The sequence below is a fragment of the Cavia porcellus genome, unplaced genomic scaffold, assembly GCF_034190915.1.
Source record: "Cavia porcellus strain 051 isolate PalLab524CR breed Dunkin Hartley unplaced genomic scaffold, mCavPor4.1 scaffold_25, whole genome shotgun sequence".
Lineage (NCBI taxonomy): Eukaryota > Metazoa > Chordata > Mammalia > Rodentia > Caviidae > Cavia > Cavia porcellus.
The window spans coordinates 33,139,676-33,161,048 of record NW_026947508.1 but is presented as its reverse complement, the minus strand read 5'-3'; the positions used below and the strand labels follow the sequence as shown (position 1 = coordinate 33,161,048).

Below are 21,373 nucleotides of genomic sequence, written 5' to 3'. Positions count from 1 at the left end.
ATTGAGATGAAATAATTTCACAGTGAGAGGTCAAGTAAATAGAAAGTCCCAGTAAGATCACAGAAAGATCCACTAGACTGAGTTCTGATCACAGAAAGGGCCACAGAAAGCCCTTTCCCCAAGGGAGGAAGTCAAATGTTCAAGGTGGATCTTATTCATGGAGGTCACAGGAAATAAGAAGGCATCTTGTGACCCGTACTGGTCCTGGAGGAGGAGGGACACACGGGACACATAAGCATATGTTCCTCCCCAGCTGTCAGGTCAGGGGTGAAGACAGATCTCCAGTATTCCTAGCAGCTTATGCCAGAGCTGAAGACTGACACCCTTCTGATCTTTATAAAAAGTTATCGCTGGGGAAGAGGGGGAAAAAAGGTTATCACTGATACCCAGTATGGTGGCACATGCTTGTAATCCCAGCACCTGAGGCTGAGGCAAGAGGATTGCTGCAAGTTTGATGCTAACCTGGGCTACAGAGTGAGTTCAAGACCAGCCTGAACTCATAGTGAAACCCTGTCTCAAAAAAAAATTTTTTTTACTGATGATAACACACCCTCAGCACTGCCTCTAGGCTCATAAACCCCTGGTATGAGAATAATACACTTTATACACACTTCGAGAAGCAGATGTGTAAAAGTTTTAGAATTTGAGACCAGAACTCAAAATCCTTTTCTGACGTGCAGCTCACAGGCCACACTCAGTAGCTGGGCTCCTCTGCTTCCTCACAGGTCAGAGGGGAAGACATCAGCTCCTCCAAGATGGCTTTCATGGAGCACTGCTCGCGCAGGGCTTGGGCCTTTCTTAGGCTTCGCACATTTGTGAAAGAAGAAAGCCTACATGCAGAATGCTGTGAGGAGCGGAAAGAGGCAGCCAAGGCACACCCCCGCCTAGTCCACTCAGTCCACAGGGAGAGCCAGAGGCAGCTCTGCACACACTCACAGCACAAAGCCTGCATGTTCTATGTCCAGACAGAACTCCCACGCACAAACCTAAACTAGGAGCCTGGAGGGCCACCGAGGTGCAACACAAATTACAAAGTGACAGAGATGTGCATGTCTTTTTTCACACATCAGAGGGAGCGAGTGACTTTCAATGTCTTTTAACATTTAAAGCAGCAGTACATGAACAGACACCAATATGAAACAATAATTCAATTGCAGGGCACAGCGGCGTATGTAAACCACTCAAATTTTACCCTGTGAAATTATCAGAATCTGCTGACTGAATCACTTCCCTGCAGTGCTGCTAGGTCTCTGACTCCCCTCTATGACATTGCCTATCAAGACACCATATTTGTCCTCTGCTATTTCACCATCTGCTAGGACAAGCAGCTTGTTTGCTAAGTGGTTTTCTTAAACCATGGATCACATACACCTCTCACCACGTGTCACTGAAAAGGCTTAAAGACATCACAGGATGGGAGACTGTGCAACCCAAAGCTCTGTCTGCTCTCAGAAGGATCTGAGAGAACTGAGTTTCATCAAAGCCTGAGAGTTCGCATCTTCTCCTAGGAGGAGGGGAAATGGCTCCAGCCTGCTCACGTGTAATGCTATATGTGTAATGCTGGAGAACTATGACCATCTAATTTCACTGAGTCTTTCCATTTCTAAGCCAGATGTCATTTCTTTATTGGAACAAAGAAAGAGTGCTGGATGGCGAAAGGAGAAATGAACAGAGATCTCTTTTCAGCTACAAGATCTCACTAAGCTGTTAAATTGTTTAGTCTGGACCCAAAAAAATGAAACAGCTGGGAATCAATCTAACAAAGGACGGGGAAAAAAAAAAAGCTCTACATCAAAAACTACAGTACTCTGAAAAAAGGATACTTTCAAAACTGTTATACAGATTTAATGCAATTCCAATCAAAATTCCAATAACATATCTCACAAAATTAGAGAAAACAACTCTAAAATTCATCTGGAACCAGAAGAGATCTAGAATAGCAAAGGCAATTCTTGGCAACAAAGAAAAGAAGCATCACAATCACCGACTTGAAATTATACTATAAAGCTACTGTGATAAAAACAGCTTGGTATTGGCAAAAAAAAAAAAAACAGACTTGAAGATCAATGGAACAGATTAGAAGATGCAGAAACAACTCCAGACATGCTCAGCCACCTTATCTTTGACAAACATGTCAAACACATTCACTGGATGAAAGATAACCTCTTTATAAATGGTACTGGAAAAACTAGCTCTACATATGCCAAAAATTAAAATTGTACCCATATCTTTCATTATGCACTAAATTCAAAATGGACCAAAATCTAAATATTAAAACGGGAAATTAAGTCTACTGGGAGATAAAATAGGCAAACTCTTGAAGACACTAGTGTAGGTGAAGACTTTACAAATAAAACACCGATTGCACAAGAAACTATTACAAAGAATCAACAACTGGGATCTTATCTTACTAAAAAGCTTTTGCCCCGCAAGAGAAACTATCACCAGAGTGAACAGACAACTCACACTGTGGCACAAAAAAAAAAAAAAAAAAAAAAAAAAAAAAGAAGTAGTTTGCTAGCTGTTCCTCAAAGGATTACTACTGAGAACATATAAAGAACTCCAAAAAAAAAAAAAAAAAAAAAAAAATCAGACCTCCCAAATTTAAAGACCCAATTCAGAAATGGGCACCTGAAATCAATACACCCTTCTCAGATGAAGACATACAAACAGTAAATAAATTTATGGAAAATATTCAGCATCACTGGTCATTTGAGAGATGCCAACTGAAACAATGCTGAGATTCCACCTCATACTGGAAAGAACAGTTATTACTGGGCTGCGGACATAGCTCAGCAGCATAAGTGCCTGCCTCACAACCACAAGGTCGAGTTCGATTCCCAGAACCAAAAAAGAATGGTCATTATGAAGAAATCAATCAATAACAAATGCTGGAGGGGCTGTGAGGAAAAAAGAGCCCCTCTCCACTGTTGGTAGGAATGCAGACTGGTGCAACCACTCTGAATATCAGTATATAGGCTCCTCAAAAAACTAGGATTGGCAGTCCCATTTGACCCAGCTATTCCCCTTCCAGATATCTTCCCAAAAGAATTGAAAACATCATACCTCAGCAATATATGTGCACCCATGTTTATAGTAGCTCACTTTTTAATAGCTAGATCTTGGAAACAATCCAAAGGCCCATCAACAGAAGAATGGATAAAAAGATGTGGTATTTCTATAAAATGGAGTACTACTCAGCTATAAAAAGAATAAACTTGAGCATTTTATAGGTAAATGGATGAAATGAAAGACTATACCCATGAGTAAAATAAATCAGACTTGCATGCATAAAAAAATTAAAGAAGGGGCTGGGGATTTAGCTCAGTGGCATAAGCACCTGCCTTGCAAGCAGGCAGTCGTGAGTTCGATCCCTGGTACCGATAAAAAAGAAAAAGACAAAAAAGAAAAAAAAAAATTAAAGATATAAAAATAAATAAAATTTTAAAAAGATATGAGATGTAGCCTAGTATGAAGGCTCTGGGTCCAATCCCCAGTAATGAGGGAAAAAGTCCTACAAGATTAATTTTAAAGGGAATAAGAGTGGCACAGAAAACTAGACGACGTTTTTGATTTAGAAAATATCAAACAAATACAGCTAAGTCCATTACGGTCAGGAAACCTAAAGTAATCTAAATATAGGAAATGTATTAAAAAATGAAGACATAAAAAACTTAAATGGCTTTATCTTATAAAATATTTATTACTTCAAATAAAATGCATGACATTTTTCTGATACTTTACTTCTAGTTGAAATTTTATGACTATACAAAGTACCTTAGCTTTATCACATAATGTATGGCTTCTTTTTAATAAACCTCAGGTTGAAAGTAGGCTTAAACAACGTATCTGCAATAAATCCAAGAGGCAAACACTAACTTCTGACTCCTGAGGAGAGCTATTTCTATCATAAGTAGCTAACCATCCTAAAAGACTAAATCTATGAATGTTATACTTCAATTAACCCTCCACTAGTAAATTAAAAGCATAGAATATCCTCTGCTGTTTCTAAGCTCTTAAGGCACACCTATTTCAAGAGCTTCAGGCATGGTACCAGAATTTTTGTCCGTGACTTAAAAGGATTCATGCTACATCTTAATCTTTTCTCTCCTTCTCCAAGTTTATATTTGGCAATCCATTTTCAAAGGTTTGTTTGTCTTGTTTTTTTCTCAACATTTTAGAAAGCTATTTGTAGTGCTATTTTTATTTGCATGTACTATATATAAAATAACTATACATCTCAGCTTCAATCTTCATGTGTATTTGTTATATCTGTTACCTGTCTTTCATCCTGACAGGCTTCTACTTTGGGCAGGAGATTAAACACACACTATTCAAATCACAAAAACAGACTATTAATGATCAAACAAAGTACTCTGTCAAAGACAGGATACTCTGGCTAACTGGCTGCATGAGTGTCTGAACAACTATTCCAGTGCCAACTCAGCTTCCTAGAAAATCCTTTTTGAACAAATCTAGATTTTTAATCACTTATAAATACACTGATTACCAAGTGTAGCTAAGTACTGCCTAAGAGAAAGAGTTAGGGAATTTACTCTTAATGGATTTTAAAATATAAATAGCATACTGACTATAAATGGCTTCTCTAAATGTTAAATATGCCCTATTAAATAATTAATAACCAGCCATATTTTGCTTTTAAATCACAGTACCTTAACCTAATCCTTTCACAATTTTTAAATTGGAGATAAGGTTTTGCTGTATCACAATGAACTTCTAAGACACAGATCCTTACCTATGTTTATCATAATCTGCTCACAATCCCACTTAATATGACATTACTTGTATTATGCTTTAATATTTGTTAAACTGATTATTGAATCTTACCCTAAAAGAAAAGAACTTGACAGTCAAATGAACTTACGACTAGAAACAAACTATATGGTCTTCAAATAGGGATTAAACTATGGTAAATTATACAATGGAATATATACCATAAAATGGAATTAACTGATGTCTACAACATGCACTTGAATCTCAAATGCATTACACTAAAAGAAAGAAGGCAGACTCAAAAGAACACCTATTACATGAGTGCTATTTTCAGACATTCTACAAAAGGTAAAATTATAAGATCAGAAAACATCACTAGTTGCAGGGTCTGGGGAAATTTCAGTAAGGGATGACTACCAAAGGACAATGAAGAGTTCTATTCTAACCTTGATCACAGTAATGGTTGTACTGTGTGTTTGCCAAAACTGTCAGAATTATACACTAAAATTATATAGTGTTTTATTATACGTAATTTTTAAAAATTAATTTGAGTTAAATATTACTTTTTAAAAGTAGTTTAGATCTTTAAAAAGAAACTACAAAGGCCAACAACAACAAAATGTTCTTTTCCAGCCTTAGAACAGAAAATGCTGCATATGTAAATATAAAGCAGCTGCAACTAAACTGCTCTGACCAGCAGTACAACATCAGGGCTCTAGTACAGGTACAGCACTTTTGTTTCTGCAAAGTTATCTCACTGATCTAGTCCCCATTTCTACCTAATTCAATCTTTCAAATCTTGTGAGTATCTATGCTCACTCTTGGCTTTTTAACCCTGGTTTGTCTAATGACTTATCTTATTCTCATAACCCATCTTTGCCTTGACATTCACTCATTGGCCCAAATCCATTTCTTTACTCTTGGTCCCCAAGTTATATTAATTTTTCTAATTCCTAATTCTATCCAAATTTTGTTCTGATTGGTCCCTCAGCCAAGCTTGGTCATGTTCTCTTCCCAGCGCTCAAACTGGTTTCTTACCATAAATTAAAACCACGAAAGCTGACAATTTCATCCATATGTAGGAAATTTTGAAAGGTATTTCTCTAACAATATTTGTTTCCCCACAAACCAAGAAACCCCAATCTTTACAGTCACTGAACTTTTATAATTTCTCCTGTCCAGGTAATAAAGACCTTTCTCCCAACACCAGCAAAATAAAAAGCTCTTCTGTTTACCCTGAATTAACTGTAGTTAATAGCTGGCCTTAAACTTCTTACTAATTTTCTCAGTTCTGTTAGAAGCTGTATGTCATTAATTGTTTATGCAATTGTTGAAATTATTTCCTATGATCCTTTAGTTCCTTACAAGTCAAAGTATCATTTCCACTAACTGGAGTAAGAGAAAGAAGGCTGAAAAACATTAAGCTAGAAAGCAAAGAAAGAGAACTGTTTTTTCTTTAAGTTTAACTGATTCTCTTGCATAATGTGAGCAAAATGTTGATCTTCAAAATAATTAAGAAGTATTATACATTACACAATAAAAAGACAAAAAAGGTTTAGATCAAAATGTCAGCAAAAATAAAGAAAACAGAAATAGTAAGAGACAGAATTTTAAAAATGAAGACAAATGGGAGGATAGGCAGGGAGAAAAGGGTTACATCTGAGGATAAAGAAATCTACACCTCCACAAAAGCAGAAAAATCATGAATGAAAAAATATAATTTTATTTTGTACTTTTTTTCCTTGTATGTATGTATGTATTTTATTTTATTGTTTGGTTTCTTAAGACAGAGTCTCACTAATAGTTCAGGCTAACTGAACTCACTATGCAGACACTGGCCTCAAATTCATAGCAGTCCTCTTCTGCCTCAACCTCCAAAATGCTGGGATTACAGGTGGGTGCCACTATACCTGGTTGTATTTCTTTTTAAAGGCAACAATAATGTAGTTATTTGAAGCAAATTTCAAGAAACAGAGGTGAATGGCTTTCAGACCATCAATGTACATGAGAGGGCACCTGAATGGCTTTTATGACGTGGATTTCTTACATGAAGAATTGAGCAAGAAAAAAAGTAGTCATATAAAACCTTTATAATTCAACAACACACTTCAAGTCTATGCTAGTCTTTGTACCTTTCTGGTAATACAAAGAACAGGAAGCTATACTATGAAAATATATATAGAAGAAGATGCTATATGAGTTAGTTCTACTTTCTTGGACCTATTGGGGTCAGGATCACAGCTAGCAAAATCCTAAGGAGTTAAAGTCCACCCCATACCCAAGAATCATACCAAAAATCTACTCCCACCCCACCTTGGCTCAATGGTTTTCTCCCACTGTGGTGAGGGTGGTTTTGGAAAAGCTCCTCAACTGCCAGGAAACACTGTAATACAAAAAGAAAAAACAATTCATAAGTACCAAAACTTAACTAACATTTTGGCCTCTCTCTCAAAGAAGATTGGTATACTGGAAAAAAGTATTAGTCTACAAACCAAGATTTTTTTCTTGGCATTTATTCTAAGACTTCTGCTGTAATTCCAAATGAGCTGGGGCACTAAAAGAAAACCAAAAGATATACTCTTCCTACAGTTACTTAAACTGACAGAACATAAACCAGAAACTGCAAATAGCCATCTGTGCCATTAACTAGGCTAATAAGAAAGCCATCAGAAAAGGCAGCAAAACTCAAGAATGGAAAGAAACACTTGTGATGATATAATTTAAGAACCTAGCTTCATTTTCTCCTGAAATACCCCATAAGTCAATCTATAATGGGTTTCTGTGACTAACAAGTCAGTCTGGCTATTACGCTTGAGTTCTAACTCCACAACAAATCTAACTCACTTCTTATCTTTTGGCATTAGTTTCTTTACTCTTATAAAACGGGATACAAGTAAGGCTTTCAAAGCATTTTAAAAGCAAAGGAATTTTGCTTTCTTTTTGAACAAAATCTCATTGTGACATAAAAAAGATTTTCAACTCAGATAAATGTATTTTGTAAAATCATATTCGTAACATCTACTTTTCACCAAAATTCAATGAGAACAATGGCTTAAACTTCATTTGAGACCAAAAATAAAAGTGACTCCATTTCTGTAAGTGTTCTTCGTAAGATCAAATGATATTCATTTGTGACCAAAATAAATGGGAACAACGATGTGTTGTTGTTGTTGTTGTCCAACTTTAACTTTGGACACTAATGGTAAAAGTTCAAGTGCTTAATCTGAGGGGTCAATTCATTTCTGTATTTTGTTCAGTTACACATTACTCTTGCAATAAGAATCAGTTGCATAAGCATTATTCCAAAAGAATAACTTCAAAGAGTAATATGTTTTCCCCATCTGCATTACTGCATCATACTATTTCATTAACTAGAACAGCTTTAACTTCTCACTAAAGAACATTAGCCTATCAGCATAAGTTTTTAAAATGGATCTTCAATTGAACAAAATTTAATATATAATACGATTCATGTGAATTAATTTTTCATTTCTACTATCTTTAATTTTCTAAAAAATCAAACTGAAACTAATTCTTTATAAAAGCCAATTAGCCTTCAGATTTCTAATAAAATATTTTTCAATATGATTTACATATACTATAAAAAATTATAATGAAAGATATATAGAAAATTCTAATTCATGATAATAAGTCAGTATTAAAGGGAAAAGAATTTTGCCACCAATTGCTGTCACATCTTAGTTATAAATATAGGCAAAAAAATAAGACTTTAATAATCTACTCAGTTTTGATAACCATTTGATTGGTCAGATCACTCAAAGTGCTATAAAGTATTACACAGGAGTGTACTTTAACACGGAAATGAAAAATTCTCCATCTATAACCTCAGGAAGTTAACAGTCTGGTAGAGGCCCCAATACAGTCATACCAGGATGCCTCAGTGCTACCAGCCACTGTGCAAGCGACTGGGGCTAAACAGTGAGCACAGTACATGTTATCCCTACAACCTCATATGTTTAGACTTTAACCTAAGGGCAAAGAAGAATTAAAAGTTGGAGAACGCAGACACTGTATGATCACTGTAGTTAACATTCTTAAAATTGACAACTACTGTGTGAAAGTAACTATAAATTGGAGCAAGGGAGTCCAAAAAAACAGACAAGTTAGGAGGTACTGTAACAATGAAAAGGCTACAAAGAAACAGAGACCAAAAAAAGGGAACAACAAACTCAACTGAGGTATGGAAAAACAAAGCTTCAAAGACCTAATGTTGTAACCCAATTTTCAAAGAAAAGAACTTGGCCAGAGAAATACAGAAAAAGATGCAATAAGACCACATGAAAGTTATGTTTGAAAAACTTCAAGATGTTCCTCACACTGAGCCTTGAATAAAGTAAACTGCAGCTGGAATGGTAACATCAGAAAAACAAAAGATGATATTTTATAACAAAGTACACATCTTTGTTTTAGAAATATTCTTCCAGGGACAAGGAAAAAGCCTAATCACCCCAACAAGAAGGTATCTTGCCAACAGTTATCCTGTCTTGAAATCGTAATCTAGTAAATTATCACGGTAAATTATCAACCAAACATGGTCCAACCAAGTACTCTGAGCTTTAGAAACTAAGCCACTATACAAACTTAAGGCCACATTACAGTTGACATGGCTATTGAAGCAAACAAAAATGTCTCTGTAGATAAAATGCTGAAACTGTGATGATGACAGAAGATAAACAGAATCAAGAAGAAAACACAGCCACTAAGAAAACAGAATATTAACATAGAAACAACTTTATTTCAAAGTTAGAATACTTTTCCTTTTGTAAATTACACACAGATCTATGTGGTTCCTCACAAGCAATTCAAACACTGTATTGATTCAATACACAACACTTAAAGCAATCAAAGACCACATTAGAATTAGAATGCATAAACAATAACAAAGCACTAGCTCTCTAACTAATTTCCTAATGCTTAAAAAGAAAGCTCTACCTAACTGGTTGGTCTTTGAAGCATACCAACTAAATGAGATAGGGTAGGGGTGCTATTTCACAAAACTTCCTGATCAACTAGACAAATTCTTAAGATTCAAACATGACCAGAGACATATAGAAAATACAACTGCTTTGTTTTAAGAAAATGAATCCTACCTTTCCGGGGTCATCCTTGGATCGAGGCACTTTAAGGAAACATTTGTTGAGTGACAGATTATGACGTATGGAATTCTGAAATTAAAGGAGAAAAGCCACTGGGTCAATGGAATCCAAAAAACCCATCTTTAAAAACAGAATCAAAAACAACTATTTCTATACCTTGTGATATAATTATAAATAGAATAAGCTTTTCAAAATAAGCTTTAAATTTTTCTGACTTTCAAATTACAAATACTACAAAGGTAACAAGTAAAGGTAATTTCTAGTGGATTCCATAATAATGTAAAAGTTTAAGATCATTTTGTAAGGCAGAGAGATGCCTGTGAGGTAATATTAAATATTAAATGCTAAATACAAAATTGTATACATACCAAGAATTTAACTGTAGTTTTAAATTTATTTATTCTTAGAAACAAACCAGAATGCAAAATGTTAGAAGTTATTCTGTGTGGGATTTTAGGTGATAACTATTATCTTTTTTTGTTGCTGTTTTTTTAAACTTCCTGCTAGGTCCAAACAGTACAAGGTACAAGTGTACCACCTTTTCAGTTTTTAAAAATGTTAACAGATAAGGTATAATTCAGTAGATGAGCATCTATCTAGCACACACAAGACCCTGGGTTGAGCGCCAGCATCACCAGAAAAAATAAAAAGGCCAGTTAGGTTCTTATTATATTTGTAAGAAAATACACGGCAGTGGGGGGAGATAGAGACAGGTGAGAGGGTAGGGGCAGATAGACACTAGCAACAGAGGACAAGCAAGGTCTAGTATCCTAAATGTATCAGAAAGGAATAAACAGGTGGCAGGAAAATGTCTCTGGAAATCTAAAGAGTCTATGAAATAGAAAATCTGTTCATGAAAACGTGGAACTTCAGTTCTTACAAAAAATACTCAAAGTCCTTATCTTCTCAATTATAGGTTCCAAAGTTTACTCCCAAATAATTCTGTTTGTTCCCAAAGGGTGGGGGATTTGGTGGCAAGATGATTCAAGTGATTTACCACTGTTTCAATGGCAACTTTGAGGTAATTTTATTTTTAATATAAAATTCAGAAATCTAAGAATATCTGTAGTAAAATCTCTTTCTCAAAAGGGCAATTCTAGGATTTAAAAACTTTGAAAAGTTATACACAGAATATAAATGCACTATCTTATTACCAAAGTAGCAATTTAAAACTTTTAAATGGAAAGTCTCTTTGCTTGAGATATAAACAGCATGAAAATACTGAGTAAGCTTTAAAAAGAAAAAAAAAAAAAAAAAAAAAAAAAGAGAGGGGGGAGAGTACCTATTTTTGAGCACACCAGAGAGCTCAGGTTGCAAGACAGCCAAGCAAGCTACATTCCTAAGAGGGAAAAGGCTATGCAAGGAGAAACTAGACAGTCAAGCTTTCTTACCTTGGGCAGAGCACAGAAAAAAAGGAAAAAAAAAAAACAAACCCAAAAATATAAACATAAAAATTGGCAACCATTAAGCAGGTAATAAAAAAATCAGCTCAAATTTTAAAAGCCAAATCAGTTTGGGATAACAAGAGCTCCAGGAACAAGGGAAGTTCTACTCAATTGTTCTGCATGAAGCCTTTATTACCAGTTAGAAAGACTGATGTTAAGTGAACCAAAAAAGTCTCCCTTAGTGATAGGAGTGAAAGAGGTGATTGTCACTACGAGACTAGGGGTAAAGAAGCTACAAAGCCCACCAATCTTTCAAAACTATTACAAAGAAAAAAAAAAAGACAAAAAAATTACATAAATTTGAAGTAGAGGTAGCAAAATCTCTTAACCATAAAACTCTGGCAGAGTCATTACTTCTGGGGGAAGAATAGAAACAAAAGACTTCTGTCTCTAGGGAAAGATAGGAAACTCCTTCCCAGGACACAAGTAAAGAGTTGCTGGTGTGCTAGAAAAGGCAAAACCAAAATCTTTTTTAGCCCTCACAGAGGTAGACAAAACAACCTTCAGTCCAGGACCCCTTACTTTCTGTAACAGAGGTCTGCTACAGACAGATATGGAACAGGAACCTCCCATCTAAAAGCAACTACAGACACAAGGCTAGTCGGGACTAAGGGAAAGAAACGCTGGGGGGGGGGGGGCACAACACGGACTGACCCTCAAGTTCAGGGGCCTGAGGCTGTATCAACAGAATAGAGAAACCCCTTGCTCCTATCAAAAACCTAGTTCTAGTTTACAGCAGCAGGTTACTGACAGAGGGGCAAAAGCATTGAGAGATACTCTCATCTACAGCAAGGTGGGAAGACACAATTAAATCTAAAGAGAGGGAAAAATGAAAAAATTCTACAGTACCTAGACTTCAGACCAAGCACAAAGTAACAGGAACCTATAACTGGAGGAATACAAAGTTGGTAGTATACTAAAGACAAAGTCACCACCAACAAAACCCAAATTTTGCTCAAGAACAGACTGACTCAACTTCCCACATGAATGGACTGAGAAAAAAAGATGTTTGTCCTTTTTACAAGTACAAATGTTATTAGCTTCAGTCTCTATCATTTTGCTACATATGTTATCTGCTACTTGGGTCAAAAAGTATCAGATATGATTGCTGATTTCGCTCAGTGGCAGAGTGCTTGCCTAATACCCACATAGCCCTGGTTTTGATTTCTAAGAGTAAGACACAGAACAGAAAGGAAATTCCACTGTCCAGAGATAATCAACAAATTCAAACAAGAGACAGCTCAGGCGTAGGTATTACAGACCATCACACAAAAAGCATTAATACGATTAACATGTTAAGGGATCCAGCAGGAAAAAGGGTGGGGGCAGTATTTTGCACAAAGAGAAAGGGAATTTCCAGATATATGAGAACTGTAAGGAAAACAATGTTAGTAAAAAACAAACAAATATAAGCAAGATTATTAGTAATTTTCAGCTCGGGGTGAAGCTCAATATGCCAGTGCTTGCCTAAAATACACAAGATCTTGGTTTAATTCCTAACAGCCTCCAAATCTAAAAAACATATTGGAATTCCTTAGACATGCTCATCAGTAAACTGGACACAACTAAGAAAGACTTGGAGAACTTGAAAACAGATCAGAACATAATGCATACACGTGCATAAAACTTTTAAAAAATGTTTTCAAGAAACCATCTGACAACTATGGAATAATACATTAACATTTCAGAAGAAGAAAGCAAAGAGAATTAGAATGAAAGTCTGAAAAAGTTAACAGCCAAGAATTTTTCAAAAAGAATGCAAGATTTCAACCCACACATGCAAAATTTTCAAAGAACACCAAACACTAAGCAGAAAGATGTATAGCTCAGATACAGGGCTTGCCTATCATATGTGAGACCTTGAGTTTGACCCACAGCACCACCTCCCTCCACAAAAAAACTGCACTCCTATATTCATTATAGATAAAACACTAAAACCCAAGATAAAGAAAACATCTCAAAGGTAGCTAGAGACAAAAAAAAAATCATGCATAGAGGAATAAAGATAAGAACTACGGTAAACTCCTCCAAAACTGCAAGTCAGAAAACAGTGGAGTGATACCTTAAAATGCTCAAAAGAGAAAAAAAAAATGTGAATTACAGTATAGCGAAAATATCTCTCAAAAATGAAAGCAAATTAAGGTCCTACACACATACACACAAAGCTGAAACAATTTCCTGTAATATCAGCTGGTTAATAATTATATAAGTAAGTTCTTCAGCTGTTAAGTATGAAACCAAACGGAAACTTTGATCTATAAAATGAAATAGTGCCAGGAATACCAGACATGAAGGTAAATTTAAAATATTTTTTGTTGCCTGTAATGGCTTTAAGAAATAAATAAATAAAATCCAGGCAAATATAACCCAGTATGGTAGTAATCCCTACATCAGTAACCCCAGCACTGAGAGGCTGAGACAGGAGGAATTCACAAGCCTGAGCTCAGGCTGGGCAATTTAAGAGAGATCCTTTTTAAAAGGAAATGCAGCTCACTACAAAGGCCTTCATTTTAATCTCTACCACCACCAGAAAGAGGAAGACAGATACAGGCACAGAGAAAAGCACAGAACAAGATATATATAGAAAATGAGCATGCAATATTATAAATTATAGGGTTACCATGTACAAAAAGTAAAATGTAACCCACAAAAGATGAGTGAAAGCAACTGGAAGAACAATTTATATAAAGTTCTTACGCTGTACAAAAATGGTTTATACTACTTGAAGTTAGAGGGCAGTAAGTTAAAACTTCCAATGGACTGAATGTGCACCCCTCAAAATTCCCAAGTTAAAACCAAATTCCCAACATGACAATATTTGGAAGTAGGGGCTTTGGAAGGTGACTGGGTCATGATGGCTGTCCTGATGAAAGGGATTAGTGTTTATAAAAGAAGCCTAGGTGCTCACTTGAGTCTTCCATCAGGTAAGACTACAATAAGCCATTTATGAATGAGGAAATAGGGCCTTACTTCACTATAACCACAACATTAGTTTTCAGTCAGCAAATCTCCCAGGTCTTGATCTTGGAGTTTTTACCCTCTAAGACTGTGAGCAAGAAATGTCTATTTTTTGAAATCTACTTACTCTATGGTTTTTGGTATAGTAGCCTGAACAGAGTAAGACACATATACAGTAAATCTAAAAAGCAATTCCTAAAAGGTTTGCAAAGAAGTGTAACTATTAAAATAGACATGAAGAGGAAATAAAATCATAAATATTGAATTTAACTCTAAAAGAAGACAGGTAAAAAGCAAAACCATCAGGTAAGCGGTCATTAACCTCCCTATCTCAGAAGTTCAAGATGGGCGGTAAAAACAAATCCAGATGGTCAGATGAAAGAAATATTTTGTGAAAAGCTTAGTGTGGACTTAGAAGACAAATTTTCACGTGGTCTTTCTCCTCTACAAAAAGTTAAATATTGGAAAATTTTAGGTTCCTGCCATGTCCTTTTTCCATTTCTGTATTTGTTGTCTAGTCAATCTCATCAACAGCCACAGCTTCAATGACCACCTATATCACCTAAGTCTAACTAGATCACTAACCCACACCTTTCTCCTGACTTCCTAATAGGTATTTCCAACTATCAACCACACATGGCCAGGAATCTCTCAACATAAACATGTTCAACCTTTATAAAGTGATCTTCAGTTTTCCCTTTTCATTTACAAATACTCTTCACATTATTGCTCCGATCGGAAGCCTATGGAGACATCCTTTCCTAGTCCCTCTTTCTTAGCATCTACAACAAATCTACCACAAAATCTCATAACCTCTGAGATCTAGCTATTTTATACTTGTATTTACAATTTCAGCCAGGGAACCAGTCTTACTATGATTAATGTAACAGTTTCGTTCTAAATGTTGTCCCTTTGTATCCTTTTGTCCCCTTCCACCATTCTCTACTCTGTAGGAAGTTAGGTCTTTGCCATGCAAACCTGAACCTCACTTAAAACCTTTCAATGACTTCTTACTGCATTTCAGAATAAAAACCCAAAATTCTAACTCTACCTCACTGTCTACATTTATTCCCTTAAATGTTCTCTTTCACCTTCTAAGGTTTCCCTAAATTGTTACACTTACAGAGATTACTGATGCCAACTTTATTCTTCCCCTTTAGCTAAACGAATTGAGTCAGCTTTGATATGCTCTTAGTTTAAGCATCACTTATGTTGGAAAGACCTTTCTGATAGTGATAATCAGGTCTGATTGTACTCTAACATACTTCTTTATCATCCTCTGGATTTCTTACACACCTGTAATTATTTGCTTCCTCCTCCATAATGTATTTCCTATCAAAGCAGAAATAGGTTCCACTGGGGCAAGGACATTGCCTATCAATGCAGAACCTAAAATAGTGTTTTTCATATGTAATCACAAATCTGTTGAAAAAAACATCAAGAACTTATTTACAAGGTTACTTCAAACCTCACAATCTGAATGATCTCTATTGCTAACAATGCCAAGAAAATAAGTCAGAATAAAGATCAGAATGATCCAGGTTAACCTGGAGAAAAATGGCTCCGGTCAAGCTGTATGATGCTTGGCCCTGAAAATCTCTAAGCAGTTTCACAGATGTAATTTAATGCAGACTCCTAGGATCCAACCAAAGTAACTAATGGAAGAAAAGAAAAAAAAAAGAATCGCTGTATCTGTGAGCCAGGAATCTAAATTTTAAAAACATTCTAACTAATTTTTATTGTAACTTGAGTTAATCTCCAACACAATTAACCACTACGTACCTACCTGTATCATTCTCCCACTGTGTCATGGTTCATTCCCAAAATCTACCATATATACTATTTTGTTCCTTCCTATCTGGCACATAACATAATTTCAGAATTGCTGTCAACTTCCTCGTTCCTAACTTCTTTTCTTAGATATGAGAAGTAGAGAATGCCTCTAGTAAAGTAGTAACTGAGGTAAACTAGAAGAGTAGAAAATAAAAATTGTAATTTTAAAATTGTATTAACACATTTCTGCCAGTCTGAACCACTAGTTGTATATGAATGACTGTCCCACTGGTGGTTCAGAGCGGCCTACCAGCAAGACATACAAATTATGACCCCACTGTGAACATGTTAAGAAAACTGCAGCTCTGGACATAAAGTTACCTAAGGTTACAATGCTTTCTCTCTTTTTTCAGGAAACTTACTCCAAAAATTTCTAAGGGTCTTAGAAGTATAATAAGACTGTAAATTAGGCCTGTGTTTTTTACCTGGAAAGTGAGCCTGTGTTTCCCCGCATACTACAGATTCACAAATGCTAAAGACTGCCATCTTCAAGGAATCAGCTACAGAGGGTCAGTATGTCTCTAAACTGCCAACATGTATGAATAGTCTGCATTCTGATCTAGCACATTAAGTAACCTGACAGATATTTTGCATTCCAGCCCAGACCATAAAGCACCTTAATCTATGTATGAGCATCTACACTGCTTCCCAAGTGTATTCTTCTCTTTTTACCTAATACATCTTTCTATGTCTTTCACTGACACAATCTGCAATTCTGTTCTGTAGAAAGATCTAAGCCAGTGAACCTACAACCTCCCCTATGGAATGGATGAGTCCATCCTCTTTTTCCTCAGGTCCCTTCTGATAATATCTCCTTTGATGAGCTAGGTAAGAGGTAAACTGAAGCACTGATTTGATAACTTCAGCTCAATGTTTCACTTTCCTTTTAACACTCTGCCCTCTATATGGCTTTCTCTCACTGTAATTGTTTCCCTTTTTAGTGGTCAAAGGTTTCCAAAAATGAGTGCTTACACATTAAAAAAAAAAAAAAAAAAAAAAAGTGCTTGGCTAAAAATGAGTACTTCCATATAAAAGCACTTAAAAGAACTTAGTTTTGCTCCCTTTAAGAAGGTATGGAAAGAGGTGTCATGGTGTATGCCCCAGGACATGCAGTGATTTTATTAGAAATTCCTTTAGGTCAATCTAACCCATTCCTGGGTCAGACAGTTTTAAAACTTGCTCTTCCAGGAAAGCACGTGGACTGCCCCACTCAATGTCTGGAGAAAACCTTTTGCACACAGAAATGTTAAAGCTAATCCTGAAAACACAGAATGAGGAAACAACCTCTGGGTGACACCTGAGGGGGAAACCTCCAAATATGCACATTTTTGGATCCTAACCATACTTGATCAAAGGAAATTCTTCAAACTGATATGTTTATCTTTAATCTCTCCCCTTTTTCTTTCACTCTCCAAACAGAATAAGAAAAGCATGATCTCCCTAAATTATCATGAATCTACTTTTTAGGAGGGCTGGAGGAATCTACCATATTATGAAAATAAAAGAGGCAATTGGGTGACTGGTTTTTGATGCCTGACTGGGTCACCTAAAAACCTTAAGCTAGTAGGAGCCCAGTTTTTTCTTTCTTCTCTTCAATGAAGTTTTCCTTTTTTTTTTACTATCCTTCATCTTCTTCCAGTCTGAGCCTGCCATTTATTTCTAGCCCTTTAAAAGGAAAACATAAACCATTTAACTGTGTGTTTCTAAAGGGGTGGTACAGTAAATGACCAAGCACAAGTGAGATAGGAGATTTAGGGTGTGGCAAAGCTGGCTGAGAAAGTAGGCATGACTTGTTAATTGCAAGACCCCAGAACACATGCTCCAAACAGTTCCCAAAGCCCGGCATGTGAGTTTCTGGAGAGAACCTGAGGAGCATGGTCTAGACCTGACACTAGCCTGAGGCATGGGATCCCAGCACCCTCTCTCAGGACCCATATGTAGAAGTTCTCCTAGGTTTCCTTGAGATTTTTACAGTATTAAAGGTCACAGATGCCAAGAAGAGCTGGCTGGCTATCATGGCTTTCCTCACAACAGCCCACCCTGCCTTCTCCTTCTTCTTATTTCTTCCTCTTTTACTTGGTCCAAGCTCATTTTGCAGAGCCAGTGTCTCTCTCACACTCAACTATTATTTTTTCAAATAAACTTTGCTACTGCTTTTTGGTCACTTATTTTTTTGTTTGAGACAATAACCTGGAATCCACCTGCAGAAAGGGAAGCAAGTAACCCAAAAACTTAGTAACATTTAACTGGGAGCCACTTTTAGAAGAAGCTACCTAATAAGAGAAGTGTCTAAGATGTGAGGCAAAAAAGTCCCCACACTGTCAGTGACAATGGGGGAGGGGGAACTTTACCTGATGGTGGCTGGCGTGTCTACTGATCTCCTCCTCTCTATAGCAGCTGGGTGTCCACCCAGTAGCCACTGCTACCTGGCTTATTGTACCACATTATACAAGCAAGGCCCAAATTTCCCCCGACAAAGCTCTGCTGAGGGGAGATTCTGCCTAAGCCTAAGGAATACACACGTAGGGCCATGCTGCAGGGATGCATTACCCATTAGTGACATACAAGGCAAGAAGGCTTAGCACCAGGGATGGCACCATCACAGAGGGGATGAAGGGAAATGGAATAGTGCCGGAGATGACATCACCGCACAGTGGATGCAGTGAGGACACAGTATGCTCAGGACAACTCCAATGTTGCCAAAGCTGAATACTTGGTTTCCTAGGGTCCTAGTACCCTTTTCTCTGCCACTTCCCACAGCACCGGGCTCTCATGTCAGTTTGTTTTCTTGCGTTTCTTTGTTCTTTTTTTTTTTTTTTTTTTAATTTTCTTGCAATAATCTAAGCCTTGTGTTTATCTCCCCCACTTTAAAACAAAACAAAACAAAAACATGAAAGCCTTTGTAACTAGTCTACAATAAGGAACCTTTGGACTTCCTTATGTAACTATGCAGACTTTCCACGAAGTCTTCACATAACTTATCATTCCCTAGAGATCTTAGAAGTGACTTTCTAAGAAAAATATAGCCCTTATGCATGACTTTTTTCCTTCCTTTCTCATTTATTAAAGACACAAGAAAACCCAGATATGCTTAGAAACAGATTTCCGCATGATAGCAGGGACACCCAGACAGCAGTCAAGACAGAAAATTGGGGCAGTACTGTTGCCATCTCTGGGTAAACTTGGATGTGCCCACTGCCTGACCTTAAGAAAATTAGAAATCACCAGGTTGTCAGATACCAGGGTAACTAGGTTGAGCTAAATTGTTTGATCCCAGGAAAATTAGTCAGATTGTTGTATGACCCAGGAAAAGCAGTGTTACCATATCCTAGAAAGTTGGGGTAAGTGGAAGCTATCTGATCAAGGAAAAACATCTAAAAGAATACTGTCTTTTCTCTTTTCAGAAATATACACGGGAGATCTTGGAGATGCACATTATTTTAGGACATCATGCATCACTCAGTGTATAGCCCCAAAATGTCACCATAGCGTATATTTTACAAAACTGGAACTGTCTCAAAACAGAAATTTTTTTCTTTAATCAATGTTGATTTTTCTAATTCAGGGCCTGTCCTCAGTGTACATTAAAGAGTGTAAAGACATGGTCTCAAATTTGACTTGTTTGAAACAATGAGAGAAAATGAACAAAGATTCTATCTGGCAATCTGTAGCTCTTCTCTTTCCCCTTCTAACTCTTTTATCAGTTTAATTCTGTAACGTTAGACTAACTATAGAGTGCTATAAAAATTGTTATGATTTATGAATTGGTACAGCCAAGGAAGCATTCTGACTACTTTACTTGTAATTTAAACTACAAAAAAATGAACTATTACATTCCAAATGACCAATGCATCTAGAAGTGCACTTTGACTTAATGTAATTGTTTTATGTGTCACATAAGTTCGTTTCTGGGTTTTTTGATTTTTTTTTTTTTTTGGTCTTTCTTCTAAATGTTTTTTGTAATAACTGGCTAAAGTGTCTACACTGCTCCATTTACTACATTGTTTTAAAACTCAACTGATTTTGGTTTTTTCCTTTTAAAAATATTTATAGACAGCTGGCTTAATGCTTCGATTTCTTACTAAACAAAACAAAAACAATTATACAGATATTCAAGAGCTAACAAATCTGCTTGGGATTAAGAAAACAAGAAAATTCAACAGAGGTCTCTTTAAAACCTAGTCACTGTTACAGGATTATTGGATTCCACTTGCAAATAAAATCTATGAAATTTGGTAATATCAGGGTTATATACATATGATATTGGTTAATGTACAGATTGTTCTGTTTACTAACCTTTAAAAAATTATTTAAAAAATGAGAAAAGGAAAGAATGGAAACAAAGCTTTTGTAAATAGAGAGGGAAAGAGGCATTGGGGGGGGGGGAAGCAAGATATATCACGCACAGGTACAAATTCCCTATGTTGAATGTGATCATTACATATACATAATATGTATCAATAAATTTAAAAATAAACAGATTCTGCTAAAATCCCAAAAATTCACTTTAAATTGGCTTACAGATAATTAACCCAAATGCCTTCTATTCACATGACCTAAATAAATCTTTAGCAAACAAATTAAATTAAATTGGTTGATAAAAGTAAATATTATCTTTAAAACTGTTAACACAGCCAATTGTGATGGCACCTGTTTGTAATCCCAGCATTTGGGAAGCAGAGGCAGACTGCCTCAAGCTTAAGGCCAGTCTGGGTTGCATAGTGAGTTCAAGGCCAGTCTGAAATACACAGCGAGACACTGTCGCTAAAAGAAAAAGAAAATGAAAGAAAGAAAGAAAAGAATACTCTTAGTTTCTTGAGATCTATAAAATACACTATACTATATCTGGGTTTTCAGAGTTATTAATAATGTAAAATGGAAAGGCTTAAGATTATATTCTTCATAAGGTTATCGAGTTAAATGTATAATACTACATAAAAGATTATTGCATACTACTAAGTTGGTTATAATTAAAAGTTTAAAGAGTTCTTTATGTTTAAAGCAATAAGGTTTCCTACTAAAAATATTGATGTGCTCATCAATGTGTTCTTGCTAAAAATTTACAACTACCTCAGGAAAGAAAGGTTTTACTTTTTATCAAAATAATTTCTTACGTTTTCTGCTGTTAGGATTTTAATTTTTTATGAAATTGAGTTTAAGAGAGTCAAATGTCATTCAGGTGTTTCTTTTTTGTAAAGTCTTAAGTGATCAATTTATAACTGGTCAAATAAACAATTCTTTTAGATTACACTGCATTTGGTGTTCTTTCTACACACACACACACAC

At 36.0% G+C, this 21,373-nt stretch overlaps 1 protein-coding gene across 15 annotated transcripts in view; it reads right to left on the bottom strand.

Annotated features, from left to right (window-relative positions):
- LOC134472810 (zinc finger protein 684-like) overlaps positions 1–21,373 on the bottom strand; it is a 122,555-nt gene that overhangs the window by 50,414 nt on the left and 50,768 nt on the right. For 9 of the 15 annotated variants that reach the window (XR_010042785.1, XR_010042786.1, XM_063235160.1 and 6 more), the window contains 2 exons: positions 9,846–9,920; positions 7,048–7,117 (listed from right to left, as the gene is read on the bottom strand). The exons of 1 other annotated variant lie outside the window; for it this stretch is intronic. Coding sequence is in view for 4 of the 14 variants with exons in the window: in XM_063235160.1 (XP_063091230.1) it covers positions 7,048–7,117; positions 9,846–9,920 (145 nt within the window). In the remaining 10 variants the exon portion in view is untranslated. Of the gene's footprint in view, positions 1–7,047; positions 7,118–9,845; positions 9,921–21,373 lie in introns of those variants that run through there. 5 more of the 15 variants (XM_063235149.1, XM_063235150.1, XM_063235153.1 and 2 more) reach the window with 2 other exon arrangements.